This window comes from Ascaphus truei, chromosome 5 (assembly GCF_040206685.1).
Source record: "Ascaphus truei isolate aAscTru1 chromosome 5, aAscTru1.hap1, whole genome shotgun sequence".
In the NCBI taxonomy this organism is placed as follows: Eukaryota; Metazoa; Chordata; class Amphibia; order Anura; family Ascaphidae; genus Ascaphus; species Ascaphus truei.
Genome location: NC_134487.1, coordinates 110,704,625 through 110,724,787, shown reverse-complemented (window position 1 = coordinate 110,724,787; position 20,163 = coordinate 110,704,625). Strand labels below are relative to the sequence as shown.

Below are 20,163 nucleotides of genomic sequence, written 5' to 3'. Positions count from 1 at the left end.
GAGCAGTGTGTGTGCAGTGAGTGTGTGCAGTGTGTCAGTGTGAGCAATGAGCAGTGTGTGTGCAGTGTGCAGTGTGTGTGCAGTGTGGCAGTGTGAGCAATGAGCAGTGTGTGTGCAGTGAGTGTGTGCAGTGTGCGTAAGTGTGTGTGAGTGTGCGTGAGTGTGCGTGAGTGTGTGCAGTGTGTCAGTGTGTGTGCAGTGTGGCAGTGTGAGCAGTGAGTGTGTGCAGTGTGTCAGTGTGAGCAATGAGCAGTGTGTGTGCAGTGAGTGTGTGCAGTGTGCAAAAAAAAAATGTAAAAAAAAATTTTTTTTAAAAATTGAAAAAAATTTTTTTTTTTTTTTTTTTTTTAAAAACGGGAGCCACGGGAAAACCGCGTTATAACCGAATCGCGGTATAACGAGGCGCGTTATAACGGGGTTTAGCTGTATCTTGCTTCCTGTCTGTTGTGTTTGCCTTTGCTTGAAGTCAGATTCCTAATGTACATGCTTCTGATATCCTGATCTGTTTTCTGTACCTGTACCATAGAAGTCTGTTCACAGTAAAAGCCCTTGCTGGTATCTGGCTTGTCCCTGTTTGTTCCTGTTCTCAGTCCCTGCCCCCAGACCTGTCCTTGCTCCCCTGTCCTGTTCCAGTCTCCTCGTTGCTGACCTCTGCTTGTTACCTGACGTCGCTACCTGCCGCCTGCCTCGGACCTCTGCTTGTTACCTGACGTCGCTACCTGCCGCCTGCCTCGGACCCCTTCTTGTTTCCTGACTGCGCTGTCTGCCGCCTGCCTCGGACTCTCTGATTGTGACCCCTACTACGCTTCCTGCTGTTCCGGCCACCGAGATCCTACCCGCCACAGGAGTCTCCCGTGACAGAAAGCAAAGGCCACTTCTGGATCTCGCTGGTACAGATTCTCTGCCTTCCTGCTTCAGCAGACCCCATCCACTTGGAGGAAGATAAGTACTTTTTTGTTTTTGTTTTTTGAAATCCCAGTTGGGATCCTGAAGGTTTTGTTGCTGCAAAGGTTTCTGCAGGGTTTTTTGTGCCACTTTCTCCCTGAGAAGAATTCCCTTTAAAAAAAAAAAAAAAAAACCCTCCCTGCAGTACCTGTTTTTGCCATTTTCAGACTTTCATTACCTGGACAAGAATTTTCTCTGCATTGTGGGTGGGCCACTGCAGATTTTCAGACTCACATTTCTATTTAAGACGGTTACCTTGATTTACTGCTTTCCCTGGTTGGACCACTGCTGTGCACAGGGTCCTCATTTCAAAAGACAAAAGTGCTCCCATTATTTTGTTGCTGCAAAGGTTTCTGCAGGGTTTTTTTTTGTGCCACTTTCTCCCTGAGAAGAATTCCCTTTTACAAAAAAAAACAAAAAAACCTCCCTGCAGTACCTGTTTTTGCCATTTTCAGACTTTCATTACCTGGACAAGAATTGTCTCGGCATTGTGGGTGGGCCACTGCAGATTTTCAGACTCACATTTCTATTTAAGACGGTTACCTTGATTTACTGCTTTCCCTGGTTGGACCACAGCTGTTCACAGGGTCCTCATTTCAAAAGACAAAAGTGCTCCCATTATTTTGTTGCTGCATGCTTTGATTTTCTTGCATCTATAGTTTTTCATATGATTGGTTCTAAGGTTTCAGGTTTACCTGCAAGTTCCCCTAAAGTTTGTTTCTCTGCAACTTATGATATCCCTACACCTGATATCAAAGGTTTCAGATTTGACTGCAGGGTTCTCTGTGTGATATTCCTATGTCCGATATCAAAAGTTTCAAATCTAACTACAAGTTTTCTCTGTATTAGTTTCCCGCTGTCTATGATATTTCTATGCCTGATATCTAAAGTTCCAGATTCAACTGCAGGTTTTCTTTGTCTATATGATATCCCTACGCCTGATGCCTAAAGATTCAGATGTAACTGCAGGTTCTCTCTGTCTATATGATATCCCTACACCTGATGCCTAAAGATTCAGATATAACTACAGGTTTCTCTGTCTATGTTTTTTCCTTGCATTTATAAATCTCTGTGACTGATGCTAAAGTCTCAAAGGGTCAGCTCTCCTATCTTGTGTCTCTCTGTGTCTAATATTCCTGTTGTTCATTCTAATGCTTCTGTTTTAAAAACACATTTCCTCTTTACTGGTTTCTTGGGAAGTGTGGTTTAATTATGGCTCCCACTCAAACAGTCTTGAGCAGTAAATGTGAACACAGTACCACTGATTCTTCAGAACTTCTCAAAGCAAGGAAGAAGAAGAAAAAGAAGGGAGGCATTACTGTGGAAGTTGCAGAAGAAATTAAGACTGAAAATTTAACCTCAGAGTCTGCATTTGATGAAAGAGATATGCTGCAGCTTAAGGCAACTCACAGACGTATCCCAAGAATAGTGGAAGAAAAGAAAGATGCCCCTACTCAGACGCTTCAAGCTGCACTGAAAGCGATTGATTGTCTTTATGAACGTTTAGATAAGGAGCAAGAAGCCAAAACTGCACTACAAAGCTGTCTATCTTCAGCAATTGCTAAGTGTGTTCTCCAGGAGAAAGAAAGAGAGCAGTTGGAGAGGGACAGGGTAATCCTGTCAAGTAAGCTGGAGAAGGCCTATGCTGATAATGCGCAGTACCAGAGTTTCATGGCTCAAGTTGGCGTAAAACTGGAAGTCTCTGAGGAGAAGAATTGCCACTTCAACACAGAACTACGTTCTTTGAGAGAGATCTTCGAAGGGTTAAATAGCAGTTTTGAAATGGTAACCCAGGAGTGCAAGAATCTCTATGTCCAAGTCAGTGAAGGAGATAAGAAACTCCATGAATTAGCAGAGGAGAAGAAACAGTTGGCCCAGGAAAAGTTAGACATGCAGACAGCACTGCAGAATGCAGAGAGAATGCTGCAAGAAGAACGTGTCTCCCTGGAGCGGCGCACACAAACAGAAAATATGCTGCAGAGTCAGCTGCAAGAACTGCGTGCACATCTGCAGGACACGAAGGAGAAATGGGTGAATGCTGAAGAAAAGCAGCGAGTTCTGCAGGAAGAAAGTTTCCAGACTGCCTACAAGATAAATATGCTGGAAGAGTATTTGAGTACCCAGTGTGTCCCCAAAGAACAGCATGAGGAGCTGAAGGTCACACTGAGCATAACCAGAGCCTCGCTGGAGGAGGAGCTTAGAGCCCAGGTAACTCTATATGAGAGGGAACACAAGGCGGTCCAGAGACTGAAACAAGAGTTGGAGGAGCAGAGACACTGCTCCATCTCTAACAGTCAGTACACCCAGGAGAAAGAGACCTGGAAAAGGCAGGCAGCTGAGACCTTGACAAAGGAATTGTCAGAGCTCCAAGACGTAATGAGGGATACATGGAAGCAAGCTCCAAATGATCACAGTAAAGAGATGAAAGCCCTGAGTGGAAAATTGCAAAATGCACTCAACCAGGGGTCTCTCGCTGAGGAGTGGAAATTGCAGCAACGCCTAAAGATGGAAGAGCTAAAGCTAACAGCTGAACACACATCTCAGCAACTCACAGCACTGCAGGCGCAGATCACTGAGCTCAAGACACAGCTTGCCAAAAAGGAGGAGAGAAAGAAGGTGTCAGTCTGTCAAGTGGCTGGCCTGACACTGCGCTATGAGGTCAAAATGGCCAATGCCTGCAAATTATTGGACCACACAGCCCGTGATAAGGTTCGGCTGCAGCTGGAGCTGGGCAAGGCCCGGGAGGCGTACCGGCAGTTGCAGATCAGAAAAGAAGAAGCTGAACTGACAACTGCCTTGAGTGGGAAAAGAAGTGCATAAGGACAGCTTCAAGAGCTGAAAACTCAAATAGCTGGTCTTTCATTGGTTGATGCCACGAAACGGCAGTCACAAGTGGAGACCATGGTGAGCCAACTCTGTGTCCCCACTGACTCATGTGGAAAAGCTGCACCCGTCCTTGTTGCCCACGTTCCTGATATCTCTGCCCCTGCTTTTGGGTTGAACGCACCCATTCGGAGGTTCCTTGCCGCACCCAATGTACCTGTGGAGTACCCTCTGCCCACTGACAAGCCACCAGAGGTAGGTCACCTTGAGTCGCCGTTTCATCAAGGCCTCCGGGAAGAGCCTGGAGGATCGTCCGGAGAACGCTCTTGAGAGGGGGGAGTAATGTCAGGATCGCCTAGACCTCCGGCCTAGCCATAGCTTCCTTGTCCACTGGGTGTGCTGCTGCCTTCTGTTGGCTCTGGGTTCCTGTGTCTGTCTGTCTTCTTGTTGCTCCTGTCTCTGTCCTTTATATCTTGCTTCCTGTCTGTTGTGTTTGCCTTTGCTTGAAGTCAGATTCCTAATGTACATGCTTCTGATATCCTGATCTGTTTTCTATACCTGTACCATAGAAGTCTGTTCACAGTAAAAGCCCTTGCTGGTATCTGGCTTGTCCCTGTTTGTTCCTGTTCTCAGTCCCTGCCCCCAGACCTGTCCTTGCTCCCCTGTCCTGTTCCAGTCTCCTCGTTGCTGACCTCTGCTTGTTACCTGACTTCGCTACCTGCCGCCTGCCTCGGACCTCTGCTTGTTACCTGACGTCACTACCTGCCGCCTGCCTCGGACCCCTGCTTGTTTCCTGACTGCGCTGTCTGCCGCCTGCCTCGGACCCTCTGATTGTGACCCCTACTACGCTTCCTGCTGTTCCGGCCACCGAGATCCGACCCGCCACAGGAATCTCCCGTGACAGCTAGCTTCTTTTGGGGGGAAAAAATGGTTACCTTTTTTAAGAAAGGTGCTCTCATCATCCTGTGTTTATATGCATAAACATTAAACCTTGTGTAGCACATGATGTTTCCCCCCTGGGGGATTTAGTCATGGCTATTGCTAAGTGTAGTGCTGGTTACCTGTTTGGCACAGGAGAGCTGAGGTACCCGCGATGGTGTGGGTTAAGATGGGCAGACTTTTTTAGATTCCTCTGGTTCTTCTTGGTGACAGCGCCTCCAGACATAGGGGGCTTCAGCAAGGCTGAGGGCGGTCCCCGCTATGACATTCCTTACTTACAATACTCCCTTCACACGCACTGCCGCAGAGCCAGAAGTATAAATGAGGATGATCTTTATTATAGCAGCCACTGCGATGTTGCTACAGTGAATGCTTTAGTTGATAAGGTAGATCCCTGGCTTCTGGGTGGTACTGGCCTGCTGGTAATAGTGAGGCCTCTCTGGATTAGGTTAGTGCCTCAGCCCATGAGGGATTGAGCAAGTCTCTCTCCTAGCCAGGAGGAGAGCTCAGAGCTCCTACCCCATGAAGGGATAGTTGGAACCCAAATCACAGACTAAAGGACTCACCCCTAGGGGGCTGAACTTAATACTATAATTTAGGCACTACCTTCCTGTTGCTCAGAGGGAGGGCCAATCACATGCACCCACTCCATGCACCCCATAGGACAGCCTGTCATTGTCTGTGTGTCTTACTAGAACTTACATCAGCGGTGCGCAAACTGGGGGTCGCGCTCCCCAGGGGGTGCTTTTTGGGGGGGCGGGAGGGGGGCGCACTCTTCCCCAAGGCATTTAAATTAAATGCTGGGGGTTCGTGTGAGGCCTCTGTAACCTAGTTACCGGGATTCAGTAGATTGTTGTAACGCGTCAAATGACGCCGTAGGGCCATGTGAAGTAAGGAGGGCGTGAGTACCTGGGGAGCAGGCAGGGGGGCTCATAAAGTTTGCGCTCCCCTACTTACATGACAGGTAGCTGGACCAGCCACAGCTATACTTGCTTTTCCTTATTGATTAATAGATTTAGAGTTTCTTGAAATCTGGCACAGTATTGTATTTTTATGAAGTACTTGGAACAAGGATGAATGCACATTTCCTGCACACTTCGTACACGCAGAGCACAGTTTACACAGCTAATGCAGTATGATGAACCTGGCGCACACCAAAGCTGTGTACTTGTAAATCTATTGGCTGGGGAATTTATGTTATATGAATTCAAATGTTGTGTATTTTCAGACCCATCTCTTGTCGCATGCAACCCTTTTAAAAGGTTTCCTTGGCATGGCATGTCTCCCTAGTTCTTCCAAAGATTAAACCTCTGAAGTGTGTGTGTGTGTGTGTGTGTGTGTGTGTGTGTGTGTGTGTGTGTGTGTGTGTGTGTGTGTGTGTGTGTGTGTGTGTGTGTGTGTGTGTGTGTGTGTGTGTGTGTGTGTGTGTGTGTGTGTGTGTGTATTCCTCCCTTCCCCGATAGTTTTGAGTTTAATAGGGAAGAGGGCCCATAAAGAAAGACATTGTGATCAATGTCCTCTATCAAACTTTGTACTACCTTCCAATACCTCTGAATCTTTGGGCATAACCACAGAATATGTACAAGATCAGCAACCTGGCCACAACTCCTCCAACACACATTTAAAGTTCCAGGATAGATTAGACTAAGTCTCTTTGGAGTCAGATACCAGCGAAAAATTATTTTATATATATTTTCTTTTGTTGTAGTACAAATAGACATTTTTGAGGCTGCCTCCCAAATATCTTCCCATTCTTCTATAGTGATTTCCATGTTTTAGATCCTTTCCCATTTAGGCAGACATTTAATCGTGGTCTGATACATCTCCCTTCTGGATCAATTCTTAGTAAAAACTTGAGATAAGGCCCTTTTTGATATTTCCTATTTCTACAGAGATTTTAAAAGATCATAGAGGGTGGAAAATCTAAACTGGGCTGTATAATCCAGACTAAAATGTCTAATTTGTAGATATAAAAAAAAAAAAAAAAACTTCTTTGGGGAGGGCATACTTGATACTACTTCAAAGAAAGTAAATAACCCTTCGATATAAGATGGCCCATATCTACAATAACCCTGCTTCTCCACTGATCCAGCTGTTTTGAGTTACGCCGCGTGTATAGTGCCCACGACGACGGATGACGTCAGCCGTCGCCACCTGCGAAAGTTGAATTTGGCTTTGCAGCTATACCATGTGGGTGAGACCTACAGCATTTGAGCAAATTACAATATTCTTGCACAACTTTGTTTAAAAAAACCAACAAAAAAAAACCTCTGAAATGGGTTTAATTTGCTAGGTGTTTCCAGTGGCAAATTTTTCTAGATTAAGGGCTCAGATGCACACAAACTTCTCCCCCCACATACAGCATGCTCATGGAAGATAGAGGTGTCTGGTAATGTAAGTGTACAGTGTGTAACAAGGTTTGTGTGTAGAAAACAACGGGCATTTGGTTTTGCATTCGCTCAATATTTAGGGTGACCAAGTAAAAACCGGGACACATTAAAAACAAAAAAATAAATTATAAAACAAATGACATCAACTGTGCTTTGTCTCTCCGCCCCTCTTTGTCCCCCCTTCTCACACACAGACCATTTTCTCCCTGCCCCCCATCCCTCTTGTTTGTTTCTCCCCCCCCCATCCCTCCATTCTCGTTCCACCCTTGCCATTCTGTCTCTCCCCTTTCTTTTCTTTCTCTCTCTTTATTTTTTTTCTGTGTCTCCATTCTGGACCCTACCGGTCTTTGGCACATGAGTGGGGGGGAAGCCATCTGGAGCCCTGGCAGCAGACACTGGAAGCTCTCACTGCTGGGGCTCTGCTGACACTAACCCCGCCCCCATCCTCTGCAGCTAACCCCTTCCCCAACCTCTACATCTCAAACCCGGCCTCTGCTCTCCTTCTCTCCTCCCTCCATTCTCGCTCTCTGCTGCCCCCCATGCTTTGATTGGTCAAAACCGGGACAGCCAGAAAAAAACGGGACATTTTAAAGAATGTTGGGCAGCCAGGACAGACCTTAAAAAAACCGGAACTGTCCCGGCTAAACCGGGACATTTGGTCACCCTATCAATATTGAGAAAATTAATTTATCTTATCGGCATCACTAGGCTGCTGATGCCATTCACAGCTATGTTGGCAGATGATGAACTATATATTTTTTTCTTTGTACCACTTTGCTTTTTTTTTTTTGCGTGTGTGTGGTCTTTTAGCTTTAATATTTCTAATTTTAATTCCCCTTTCTCCTATGCAGGAGAGGAGCCATAAGTCCTACCGTCCTGTTACAGTCCTGACATTTCGTTTGAACTATCTGTTCAGTGAGCTAAATGCTGTCTCCTATCATTTTCTAAACTTGATTCTCCATGCTGTGGTGTGTGTGATTTTTCTTAAAGTCTGCAAACTGTTTTTGGACACACGAACCAGCCAGATTGCTGCTTTGCTGTTTGCTGTGCATCCAATACACACTGAGGCAGTAAGTATGTTTTGCTTGTGAGACCAAATGTTGATGTGTAGCTCCATTAGGGTTATTGTTGTGTCGTCTGCGTCGACTCTTTATTTAATTGTTTGTTCATAGCCTGCAAATCATGGTAGCGCCATTTGCTGTGGAGTAGAGTCCCAAGTATTACCAAAGTAAACTAATGGAATGGATTTAAAAAGAAAGAATCAAACATCATTTACTCATCTCTGATTTGTGGATAATGTGGACATATTAGATCCTAATCAAGTCCACTCTGTCTTTTTTCCCAGTTAATCCTTTTTGTTACTGTAGGTCTTCCAATCTGTAAATTGTATGGTGAAAACAGTGCTACCACTTCCAATATTTTATGGTTATGGAGCCATGACCACTTATTTTCTCAATGTTTCAGCAATGGTACTATACAATCTATTAGACATATAAATGACATATAAATGAAAGGCTGACATCAGTCAAACAATCATTCAAAGAAAGTACATTTTGGTGCACTCCAATAATATTTTTTTCATTTTTCCTGTGAATATGCATAGGTGAAAAACCGTGCATAAGTGATAAATAAAAAATGCTGAAAGATAAAATGACACGTGGTGCGCACAATCTGTGGTAACTAAATTGTGAGAGCGGTGTGTTCTGTTCATATAATATACCATATACATGCAAGACTGCTTTTAAAAGCTTTGTATTATTATCTAGCCTACCTTACATGTATTTTCTAACAATAACCTGTTAATCTAAACTCCATGGCATATATTAAGTGGTGCTATGCCATATTTTCTATTTTGTATTCTATTTTTTTCAGATATGCACTCTTTCCTAAATTCTTTGAAGGCTGTATAAGAACATTCTGAAAACAAAGAATTTAGGAAAGGGTACATATCTAAAGAAGAAGAGTTTGAAATAGTGTAATATGTCAAATTGCATGCAATATTTTCTGAGGTGGTTATTCATTAAAGCATTATGACTTTAAAGCAGCAGTCCTGCTGGGAAAATTTATTTATTTTAATATACAGAATATCCTTTATTTTTATTACAGCATAGGAACCAGGCTGTTAAATTCAGCTCTTGGAACCCCCCTTTGTTACCGAGGATTACTTTCCAGGTTTAGTTACTAGTATCTGTTCTCCCAGGGAACTAAAAATGGCTGCCAAATCTCATCGGTGCTGCGGGCCGATGGGAAGTTGCTGTATCATTCATTTGGCTTCCTATTGAATGGCCATTTCAATATAAGTCCATAAGTATCTCGGGAAGTGGGGGTCCCTTGTGCTGAGCTCCAAGTAACTCCACTGGTTTGCATGATGTAAAAGAATAAAGGGGTTTTTTTTTGTAGGTGGGGATTGCTGTTTTAACCTCCCTTATTGACTAGAAAAATATCCATTAATACCTGTTAAGTGTTACCCTGCTTTTTATAGGAAAAATCGCTGTCTGTCCTAAACACTGAAGAAATAGCATAATTATAAACTTGCAATGTTGTTGGTGTAGCACACCACATGAGGGTGCTAAAAACCTTATTCTTGGTTCGAATGAATGAAGACTGCAAATATCTTAATTGACTTTCATTGGAAAAGAACTCGTCCGTATGCCAGGTTGCAGGCTCCTATAATAAGCACTTTTTTTTTAATTGAAAGACAAAACAGCAGCTGCAACAAAATTGCCTTTTAAAGTAATAATAGTTTTCAACCACACATTTATATAAGTTGTGGTGGGTAAAAACAAAATTACACAACCCCTTCACTGTACAGTGTACAGCAAATATAAAATAAAAGTAAAGTAACATTGTCCTGGGTAACTGGGTTTTGTATAGAAGGGTTTTGCATAATAGGTAAATTAAATGTTTGGCAGTTTCCCATCACATTTCCTCAAAATAGATTTCTTCTGCATCCCACAGCAGCACACACCTAATGGGATCACAATTCTTCCATCTAGGGAGGACAGAAGGCTTTTAACCTTTGGCAGACTGTTTATAAAACTTGCTCAGTGTTTTTCTGGACAACCTGGCGGTAGAATGGAAGGTTTTGTATTTTGATTATGGCTCCTCGGATCAGAAGTTGAAAACGAGCGGTAACTCTCAATGTATTACTTCCTGGTAAAACATTTTATATATAAATAAAATAAATAAGTAATGTTCCCGAGTGGTAACAGACCACCAGTCACGCAGAGGGACGTATTGAAGGGTTTTGTGCGACAATTAGGCAGCCGTTGGCGATCTGCTTTACACATAATTCTTCACCTCGTTTCCTTTCTCAGGCCAAATATTTTGATTTGGGCAAACGCAAAAAAGAGCGTCTTCCTCAAGTACAAGATCTATTCTTATGTTTCAAATCAGACATGCAAGAAACATTGACAACATGTAAGAAAGCACCTGTATTTGGAAAAGCAACAGCTGCTGCTGCACTGTTGTCCCCTGAAGTTCATGCTCCTCCTTGTGGAGCGTCAGAGATAAAGGAAAATGAACATGTAGATGCATACTGTACAGCAGAAGAAGGAAGAGGAGATGGACTGTGACATATTATTATTATTATTTTGGGTTGGGGGAGAAAGGAGGGGTTCTAACCCCAGTGATATTGTTAAACGTATCAAATTAATAAGGGAGTTTATGGAAATTAAAGACAGATGAATGAACAGGACAAGATGTTTTTAGGCGATCTTAAGGGGAACGCACCTCTCCCCCTGCACTCTTCTATTAACAAAATTGTGCACAAAGAATTGGATAAGCTGGATAAAGATGACTGCAACAAAGAATTTTAAATAAATGTCTGTTTGTGCTTGTGAAGTAGGGCGTAATCCTACTACTGTAGATTCACCAGTATCTCATTTGGCTAGTTATACTACTATTCCACTAGAAGGTGCCTCTTCTTTTAAGGGTACCATGGATAAGAAAATTGAAATGGCCCTGAAGAAAGCCTTCATTACCCCTGGGGCAGCATGTAAAGTGGCAGTAGCTTTGGCTTGTATTGCTATGGCATTAAGCGCCTGGCTAACGAATCTAGAGCATGACATTCTGGCTGAACCATTGAGGCAGAAAATCCCAAAAAATCTTTCCTACTATAAAGTATCTTGGTGGTTCACATCCTGTGGATGCAGAGTGCCAGGGCAGACTACTACCAGGAGAATGGTCCCTGCATCGAAAAGTATTCCAGACAATTATCCAAAAAAGAGGCGAAGGCATATGCCCATACTTGATGGCCACCAGAAACTACCCACATTTTTGTTATAGAAATCGAATAGACAAACCTGTATATCTGGACACGATGACTCGCTTATGGAATTGCTGAATTTTTTTTTTTTTTTTCATCAAGACAAAATAGGTTTCGGATCAAAGGTGTCTTAATTCCCCTAAATCAAGATATTCTTCTGAAATTCTATCCAAATCGACTAACAAAAGGGAAATGCATTCTCTGGACCGAGTGAGATTCCTTCCAATTTTATTTCAAGAAATCGGTGTCTTGGAAAAAATGTGACAGGCTGTTTTTGTTCTGTTCCAGATTCCAGGATTCAGAAGAGGTTAGACAGCATTATAAAATTCCATTGGAAGGGGACTGAAAACCACTATTGTTGAACCATGAATAATGTCAGGGAAAAACCTGCCATTTCCAGTTAAAGCTCATTCAGATAGAGCAGTTTTGGGCAGAGAAAGCAGAAGCATTGTCAGCAGATATCTGTAGAGCAGCAATCTTGTCAGAGAGTCACACAGTGTTCAAACATTACAAAATTGATGTTCTGCTAAAGCAGATGCAGCTTTGGAAGGAAAGTGCTGCAAGGAGCAAATTATTATATATTTCTTTAATCTCCATTTATTTTAATTCTTTTTTGTGTTGTAGGAATGACCACATGTTTCTACTGCTATGGGACACAGGAAAGATTTAATTTTTCTCACTGATTTATTCTCCTAGTCCCGTTGCAGCAAACATTTTTCTGACCCATTGAATGGCATCTTTTTCTTTGTGGTTTGGTATGTGATTTTCGTACTGCTCTGGGACATCATTGACCAAGTGAAAGTAAAGGAGTCTTCTTTAGCCACTCTTTCAGAGGTCAAAGCCTTCTGTCCTACAGTATCTAGAGGTAGCAGCTGTGATGTCTGTTATGTGCTGCCATGACTGGACTAGAAGAAATGTGAAATCTGTAAGGAAAATACATCTTTGGGGTATCTCTCCACCAGATTTTATTTACATACTGAGCCTACCATAAAATGCTCAGTTATATATTTAATCATCACTCTGCTTTTAGCCATTTGAGTATTGTAAGGAAGGTTTCGGCAAAAGGGTAAAGATGACAAAAGATTACAAAAACACTTTTAATATAGGGTTTGGTGTTACTCAAAAAAATTTCGGTGATCAATCTCTCACTCACACTCTACTGGGATACAAAAATAATCTCTCAAAGGGTAAAGTTTTCATTGTAAAGACATTGATTTCGACTCTGTCTCCATGGTTGTCAATGTAATCCACTATCCGGATGCTGAAATATGAACTTCTGAAAGTTTATTTTTCTGAAGGTCTCTCTGGCTTTAAAAATGAAAAAGCACTACTTAAAATATACAAAACAAAATAATTATGAAAAAAAACATACTTTATATTTTAGGACTCGCCAAAACATTTCCAATCAGTTTGGATAAAGTTTAAAAACATTGCAAAGCCTTTGTTTACTATGGCACTTTTAAGCATTATTGTATTTCACTTGCATTTAACTCCAACGTGCCATTAATTAACTTTGGTACTCTGACAGACTGCCCCTTTAAATATTGTTTGCCAAGTAATGGTTGATGTATTTTTGTTAACTACGCTTGTGCTTTTGTAATGTTACTAAGGCGTCTTGTCTTGTCTATACAGGTTACAGGCGTTGTGGGAAGAGCGGAACTTCTCTCCTCTATCTTTCTGTTAGCTGCATTTCTATTTTACACCAAATCTAAGGGGCCAGACAATTCTATAGGTAACTATAAAATGTGTCTTAACATTCACTCTCCTGCCATTACCTGCAAGCAACGCTTCAAATGTTTTTTTTATTTTAAAATGGAAATTGATCTGGCGGCACCCTGATTAATGAACCACATCAGATAGTGTTAGGAGTATGTATTCCATGTCTTGCATATATAATATGATCAATTTTAGCTGAGCCTCATTGTGTGCACAACTTTTTATTCATTTGATCAGCCTGTTTGATGTATTCAGTCGTGCGCACATCGTTATGGGTTTCTGCCCATCATAGCTTTACAACACACTTGCCACCTTTTTGAGACTACAGTATATCAGATAGAAGTTATTTTTGTCTGTGTTTTTAAGCATTTGTTTTCTCTTTTTTTATTCTGTGTATTGTTTCGCAACTGCACACCCTGAAAGTTAGCGAGAGAATTCTAAAAAGAAGCTCCTTGTTTCTGGTAGCAATTTGACGGCCTTCTGTTTTACCTTGAAAACATCTGTTCTCAGATTGGAGATTACAGCTAATAGATATGTGGCAGCCATAACACTGCTCAAAATAGTTAAATGTATACCGCTTGCACATAATCTCACTTCCCCCTCTCCTCTTACCCTTTCTTCCCCCCCCCCCCTCACTCTTCTATTCTTTTTCACATCTTTCAAGTAATAAAGCACTTAAAAACTTTGATGGTAGTAGCCTCCCGATTGGAGGCCCAGAAATATTTCAATGTTCTAAAGATTAAATGGAGTTTCTGTTGGCTTTAATGAAATGTCTTAAGACCTTATGGTCCGATTATGTTTAAATACCAAAAAAGATAATTCTATTGTTCAGATGAAAATTTATGTACATTGTTCTTCCTGTTTCAAAGTTTTGATCTGATACCACGAAAACAATAAAAACGTTTGGAAAAAAAAATAGTTAAATGCCCGACCAGTTAAACGATTCCCAGTTTCTGACTTTTTTATTTTTTACCTGCCTCTTACCAATTGCATAATATTTGTAAATGGGAAACACTTTTGCAATTTGTGTGTGATATGTAAAATATGTATTATATGATCTAAAATAATGGAGGTTGTTTGAACTGGGGCGCTCCCTAGGATTTGTGGCGGAGAAAGTGCTGCAACGCCTAAGCTATTCAAATAAATTGGAATATAGAAATGTGATTGTGTACGAAGTGTAAAAGAGTATATAAAAATATATACTGGCCCTTTTTTGATGATTTCCTGGTTGCTGCTTGACTTCGGAGAAGGGAATCCCGTCTCCTTAGCGTGGCAGTTGTAGTGTGAAGATAGTCAGCGCAAACCTCATGGGCCTCCCGATGTCGATGGAACCGAATGAAATAAAAGGATATGGATAAAAAGAATTAAAATCTCAGTGTATTAGATACACATGTGGGGGATGGGGGAAGAGGGGGGGGGGGGGGGGGGAAAGGGGGGGGGGTAAGGGCAGGGGGTGGAAGCAAGGAGGAGGATAATGCTGGAGGGGTTGATATTTGGTTTTCCACTTTAACTAATCAAAGAATACATAAAATTATGGATTCAGTGACTCACACGGGCTTGTGTGGTGTCTCTCCCTCAACGCTGACTGTAGTGGATTTATTACAGACTCATATGCTGGAGTCACAATATACATAAAACTCACACGGCCTGATGTGAGTCCTTGTCCTCAGAGGGTGATGTCCTGTATGGATGGTGTCTGGGTTGTCTCAGCAGAATTATCCCCCGATGGGTGTAGTGTGTGAGTGTCTCCTCTCCCCGTTTCCCAGATGACCAAAAGGAGTGTATGCCAACAAGGGTTAACAACAATAAAAAAGGTCTTTAATGGGTATACAGTGGAGACATAAGCATAAGAAATGCAAACATGTGGTGAACCATAAAATGTATAGCACAATCTATGACACAATGAAATAAAATAAGACACAATGAAATAAAATGAAATAAAGTAAACACAAGGACTACACTCACACTTGAAGTCAAATAAAATGGCCCAGCCTCAGCCGCTCGGTACACTCCTGCACGGTCTCCTCCTCCGTTCTTGTTCCCACTGGCGCGTCCGGCAGTGGAACCGGAAGAGGGGATCTGCACCGGATGTCCTGTAGTGTGCTGGGTCCCTCTCTCAATGAGCTCCGGCAGGGAACAACATGTTTCGCAATAAGCTTCGTCAGGTTCCTTCGAGCTCACTGAGAGAGGGACCCAGCACACTACAGGACATCCAGTGCAGATCCCCTCTTCCGGTTCCACTGCCGGACGCGCCAGTGGGAACAAGAACGGAGGAGGAGACCGTGCAGGAGTGTACCGAGCGGCTGAGGCTGGGCCATTTTATTTGACTTCAAGTGTGAGTGTAGTCCTTGTGTTTACTTTATTTCATTTTATTTCATTGTGTCTTATTTTATTTCATTGTGTCATAGATTGTGCTATACATTTTATGGTTCACCACATGTTTGCATTTCTTATGCTTATGTCTCCACTGTATACCCATTAAAGACCTTTTTTATTGTTGTTAACCCTTGTTGGCATACACTCCTTTTGGTCATCTGGGAAACGGGGAGAGGAGACACTCACACACTACACCCATCGGGGGATAATTCTGCTGAGACAACACAGACACCATCCATACAGGACATCACCCTCTGAGGACAAGGACTCACATCAGGCCGTGTGAGTTTTATGTATATTGAGACTCCAGCATATGAGTCTGTAATAAATCCACTACAGTCAGCGTTGAGGGAGAGACACCACACAAGCCCGTGTGAGTCACTGAATCCATAATTTTATGTATTCTTTGATTAGTTAAAGTGGAAAACCAAATATCAACCCCTCCAGCATTATCCTCCTCCTTGCTTCCACCCCCTGCCCTTACCCCCCTCCCCCTTTCCCCACCCACCCCCCCCTCTTCCCCCATCCCCCACATGTGTATTTAATACACTGAGATTTTAATTCTTTTTATCCATATCCTTTTATTTCATTCGGTTCCATCGACATCGGGAGGCCCATGAGGTTTGCGCTGACTATCTTCACACTACAAATGATCTAAAATAAACCATAATAGTGTTTGGATGTTTTTTGTTCATTTGTAACCTAAAGAAATCTGTTTCAGTTAAAGTAGCAACTCCCCCTTCTTTTATTGGTTACCAGAATGGTATTCAGTGAGTCTCCAAAGCTAAACCACTTGAATTTTAGCTAAGGGAACCCTGGTTTCAGAGATACTTACTTACGAAGGTATCCTAGTATTTAAAAGCCCCACATCATGCAGGACAATAGGATGCCCCAACGGAATTGCGTCCAATTCGCCCACGTGATGCGGGAGATTTAAGCTGCCATTTTGTTTTACTTAGAGGGACGGTAAGATGCAACCTTGAGCTGCAAGTTAATTACTCGAGAACTAGGGCGCTCCTGGAGCTGTAAATGGCATGGTTCAGCTTCTGGGTGTCTCCGGTTCCCATCCTGGTTAAAAATAACCAAATACATTCGAACCCGGGGGACTGCTGCTCCAAAGTCCTGAATCGGTGACATTTCAGTTGAAACTCAGTGACATACAGCAACAAAAGAAAAAAGCTCTATGTGCTGCACTGAACGAATAATGGGAGTACGGTAAAAAGTAACTTCTATTAAAGTAATTGTATAACATACATGAGAAGCTAAAAAGTGGACAAAAAAATGTATTTAGAAAAAAATGGAAAAAATGAATGAAAAGTGTGATAGGACCCAGGAACAGCTGAATAGTGTGCTAATGTCCTAAGTACACAAGTACACCTAAGTTTATAATACTGTCTAAATAGATGTAGAGTGCCACTTGTGTATTGGTAATCAAGTCTGTTGTTCTGACATCAAGTGTGATTCCCAGGACAGTCAGACACTTCACTTTCAGCTCTGGTTGATACAGTGGCCAACAGAGATCAAGCTAAGTGAATGTAAAGACTCCACAGAGCATACAGATCTGATTTTTATATTAGAATAGCTATTTAGGGACCTCTTCCCCTTCCGATAATCTGATTTAAGGTTTACAACAGGGTAGGGGCTGTTTTTTGAGCTAATATAGATCTTGTTTACCTGTTAATTACTACTAAACCACAAGCAGCACTATATATCTATGCACACTGGATTATAAATGTAGGTGTTTTGCACCTTTTTGGAATTTAGAATAGCTACCCCTCCGTTTATACAAATATTTAAACTACTAACAGCTAGACCTTTTATATTTGTTCTAATACACGGATTTTCCCTATCTAAGGGTTGCTATTAGACTATGTTTATTCGTACTTTTGTACCCACTTAGGAAATTAGCACTCTATTCACTGCTTCTAGGTGAAATCACACATTTAACCCCCTTTTTTCTTTTTTTTTTTTTCATTTGTTTAGTAATATATTTTGTCCAAGTTTTTTTGTTTTTTTTTATGACATTGATTTTATACAAGGACTTTAATAAAGTATTTTTTACTGTACTCCCATCATTCATTGAAGTGAATGCAACACATAGTGCTTTTTGGTTTTCTTGCTTTAATATAATTATTCCTGTTGCGCACCATGATTTTTTTTTTAAATATGTTATTTCTTTCTCATTGTTACAAACTGAGCAAGGGGTGTTTCTCCTCTTTAGTGTAATTTAAATGTACTGACTTCCAAGTGAATAGTCTGAGACCAAAGATCCTACAGAGAATGAGACTGAATTCTGTTGAATCAGACTTTACTGTACAGGCAAAAGATTTGGCAACCCTGAGTCTGTATGTCTAACCCAGCACTTTTTATGGCCACATTAGAAACAAATGCAGATTGAAAATACAGTTTGAAGCCGATCAAATGTCTCCAATTTGAATGTGATGTTTATTTTTGTATGTATAATGGAAAATCATGTAAAGAACGATGTACATAATTAATATATTCTTATTTATTTTTCTTTCCAGTTTGGACTCCAATTGCAGTTGCTGTATTTCTTGTTGCTATTGCAACGTTGTGTAAAGAGCAGGGGATTACGGTTGTGGGAATTTGTTGTGTCTATGAAGTCTTCATCGCTCAAGGGGTAAGAATGATCTCAATATGTCAGATGGTTGATTAAGAAGTGGCGTGCAGTATGCTGCCACCCTCTTGTGAACTGACAGCAGAGCAAGACAATTATTAATTAAACAAAAAAAAGGCATGAAATAGAAGTGGTCGCGTAGGACGACAAGAATGGGGAACTACTTTACCAATACACGTGCAATCAGAATTACTGAATCCAGTGTATATACAATGATTTCCTTCCGTTGAGCTAATTTTGACTTGCAAAATCTGCAGAAGATTGCAAATTATTAGCCAAGAGGATGCACACATTTGGTAATGAAAAAAAAAATTGTGATTTTTGTTTTTAAAGCATTTATTTATTCTGTTTCTTTTGGTAATGGCTTTCAGTACACATTGCCTGAGCTGGTGGATACAACTGTACAGCTTCTCCTAGGCAAAGCTAGCATCCCTTACTCCATACTTCAAACATTGCTGAAGCTCATTGTGTTGACATTCAGTACGCTGCTTCTTGTCGTAATTCGTGTTCAGGTCATCCAATCACAGCTTCCAGTCTTTACAAGGTAAGATATGATTCTTAAATATGTTGGCCTCAAAAAATAATTATAGCAAAGGCAAGACTCTTGTCCAACGTAGGGTTTGCTTACATGTCCAAGATATACTATTAAATGGCTGGGAAGAATTCAATCCCTGGGTTAAAAACCCATACACCATTTAGTGAAATATCATAAAAACACTTTTATTAAACACTTATGCAAAGACTTCTACAAATATTAAAAGAAACAGGGATTGAGAGCAGGGAGTGGAATGAGCGATATAAACCTGTATAGCTCGCTGTAAGCACACAGTTAGCAACTATAATTACTATTGATAAATCCTGGCAGTCCTATACATAGACCTTTTATAGCATGTATTACATCAAGCACACTAGATGGGGTGTGTATGACACAAAAACACCAACACAAACTGGACTTGTAACACGTCCTCATTCAGTATTGTACTGAATGAGAACGTGTTACAAGTCCAGTTTATGTTGGTGTTTTTGTGTCATACACACCCCATCTAGTGTGCTTGATCTAATACATGCTATAAAGGTCTATGTATAGGACTGCCAGGATTTATCAATAGTAATTATAGTTGCTAACTGTGTGCTTACAGCGAGCTATACAGGTTTATATCGCTCATTCCACTCCCTGCTCTCACTCCCTGTTTCTTTTACTATTTGTAGAAGTATTTGCATAAGTGTTTAATAAAAGTGTTTTTATGATATTTCACTAAATGGTGTATGGGTTTTTAACTTGGGGGTTGAATTCTTCCCAGCCATTTAATAATATAAGAGAGTGCAAATAGGATCTCTTTTGTGTTACCCCTTAACCCTCCCCTGTGTTGACATATGTACCTATTTCCCGTATGCACCCCTTATCCTTGCGTATATATTCCTCTTACATTTTTGGTGAGCGGCAATACCCCTTGATTCATGTCCAAGATATATAAGTTTGGAGAGAGTATGAGATTTCCACAAGGATATTGCTATACTGGAGGTCAATGCGAGTGGTCTGCAGGTGGTGTATATACCTCCGTGGAAGCGGTGCGGAAAATTGTGGCAGTAGAAAATCTGTTTAAGCGTTCTAATTGATGCATATGTTACTTATAAATCTGTAAAGAATTGGCAAAGTGCGAGTTTGCACACAATTGCTTTTCTTGTTTTTCTATAAATATTTAAACATATTTACACTATTGGTTTCCTTTCTTCCTCCCCTTCCTGGAGACAAACTGCCTCAAACGGAGAGGGGTTTGAACACAGCTGCAGCTGATTAGTGACGGATTGCAGGGGTCATTATAAATGTGTTTTTGATCATATCCAGTTTCCTTTCTCACTTTTGAAACCACCAGTGTTGCCAACTTTTGCTAATTTTATGGTTACATTCAGCGCTCCTCACTTTGCCCCTTTATATATGGATCTTGATGAGCAGGAGATTCCAACTTACCACCCTATAAATCCGCAAACAGCTTTTGGATATTTGAGCAATATCTGCACATAACCTAATATTATGTTTGGACAACAAGTATAAATATTAGATGCGTTTT

General features: G+C 41.4%; 1 protein-coding gene across 2 annotated transcripts in view; it reads left to right on the top strand.

Moving 5' to 3' along the window:
* The window catches only part of LOC142495251 (protein O-mannosyl-transferase TMTC3-like), a 138,019-nt gene that overhangs the window by 19,491 nt on the left and 98,365 nt on the right, over window positions 1-20,163 (top strand). For both annotated transcript variants that reach the window (XM_075600470.1, XM_075600469.1), the window contains exons 4-7: window positions 7,949-8,167; window positions 12,997-13,096; window positions 17,982-18,097; window positions 18,466-18,638. In XM_075600470.1, coding sequence (XP_075456585.1) covers window positions 7,949-8,167; window positions 12,997-13,096; window positions 17,982-18,097; window positions 18,466-18,638 — 608 coding nt within the window. The remainder of the gene's footprint in view (window positions 1-7,948; window positions 8,168-12,996; window positions 13,097-17,981; window positions 18,098-18,465; window positions 18,639-20,163) is intronic.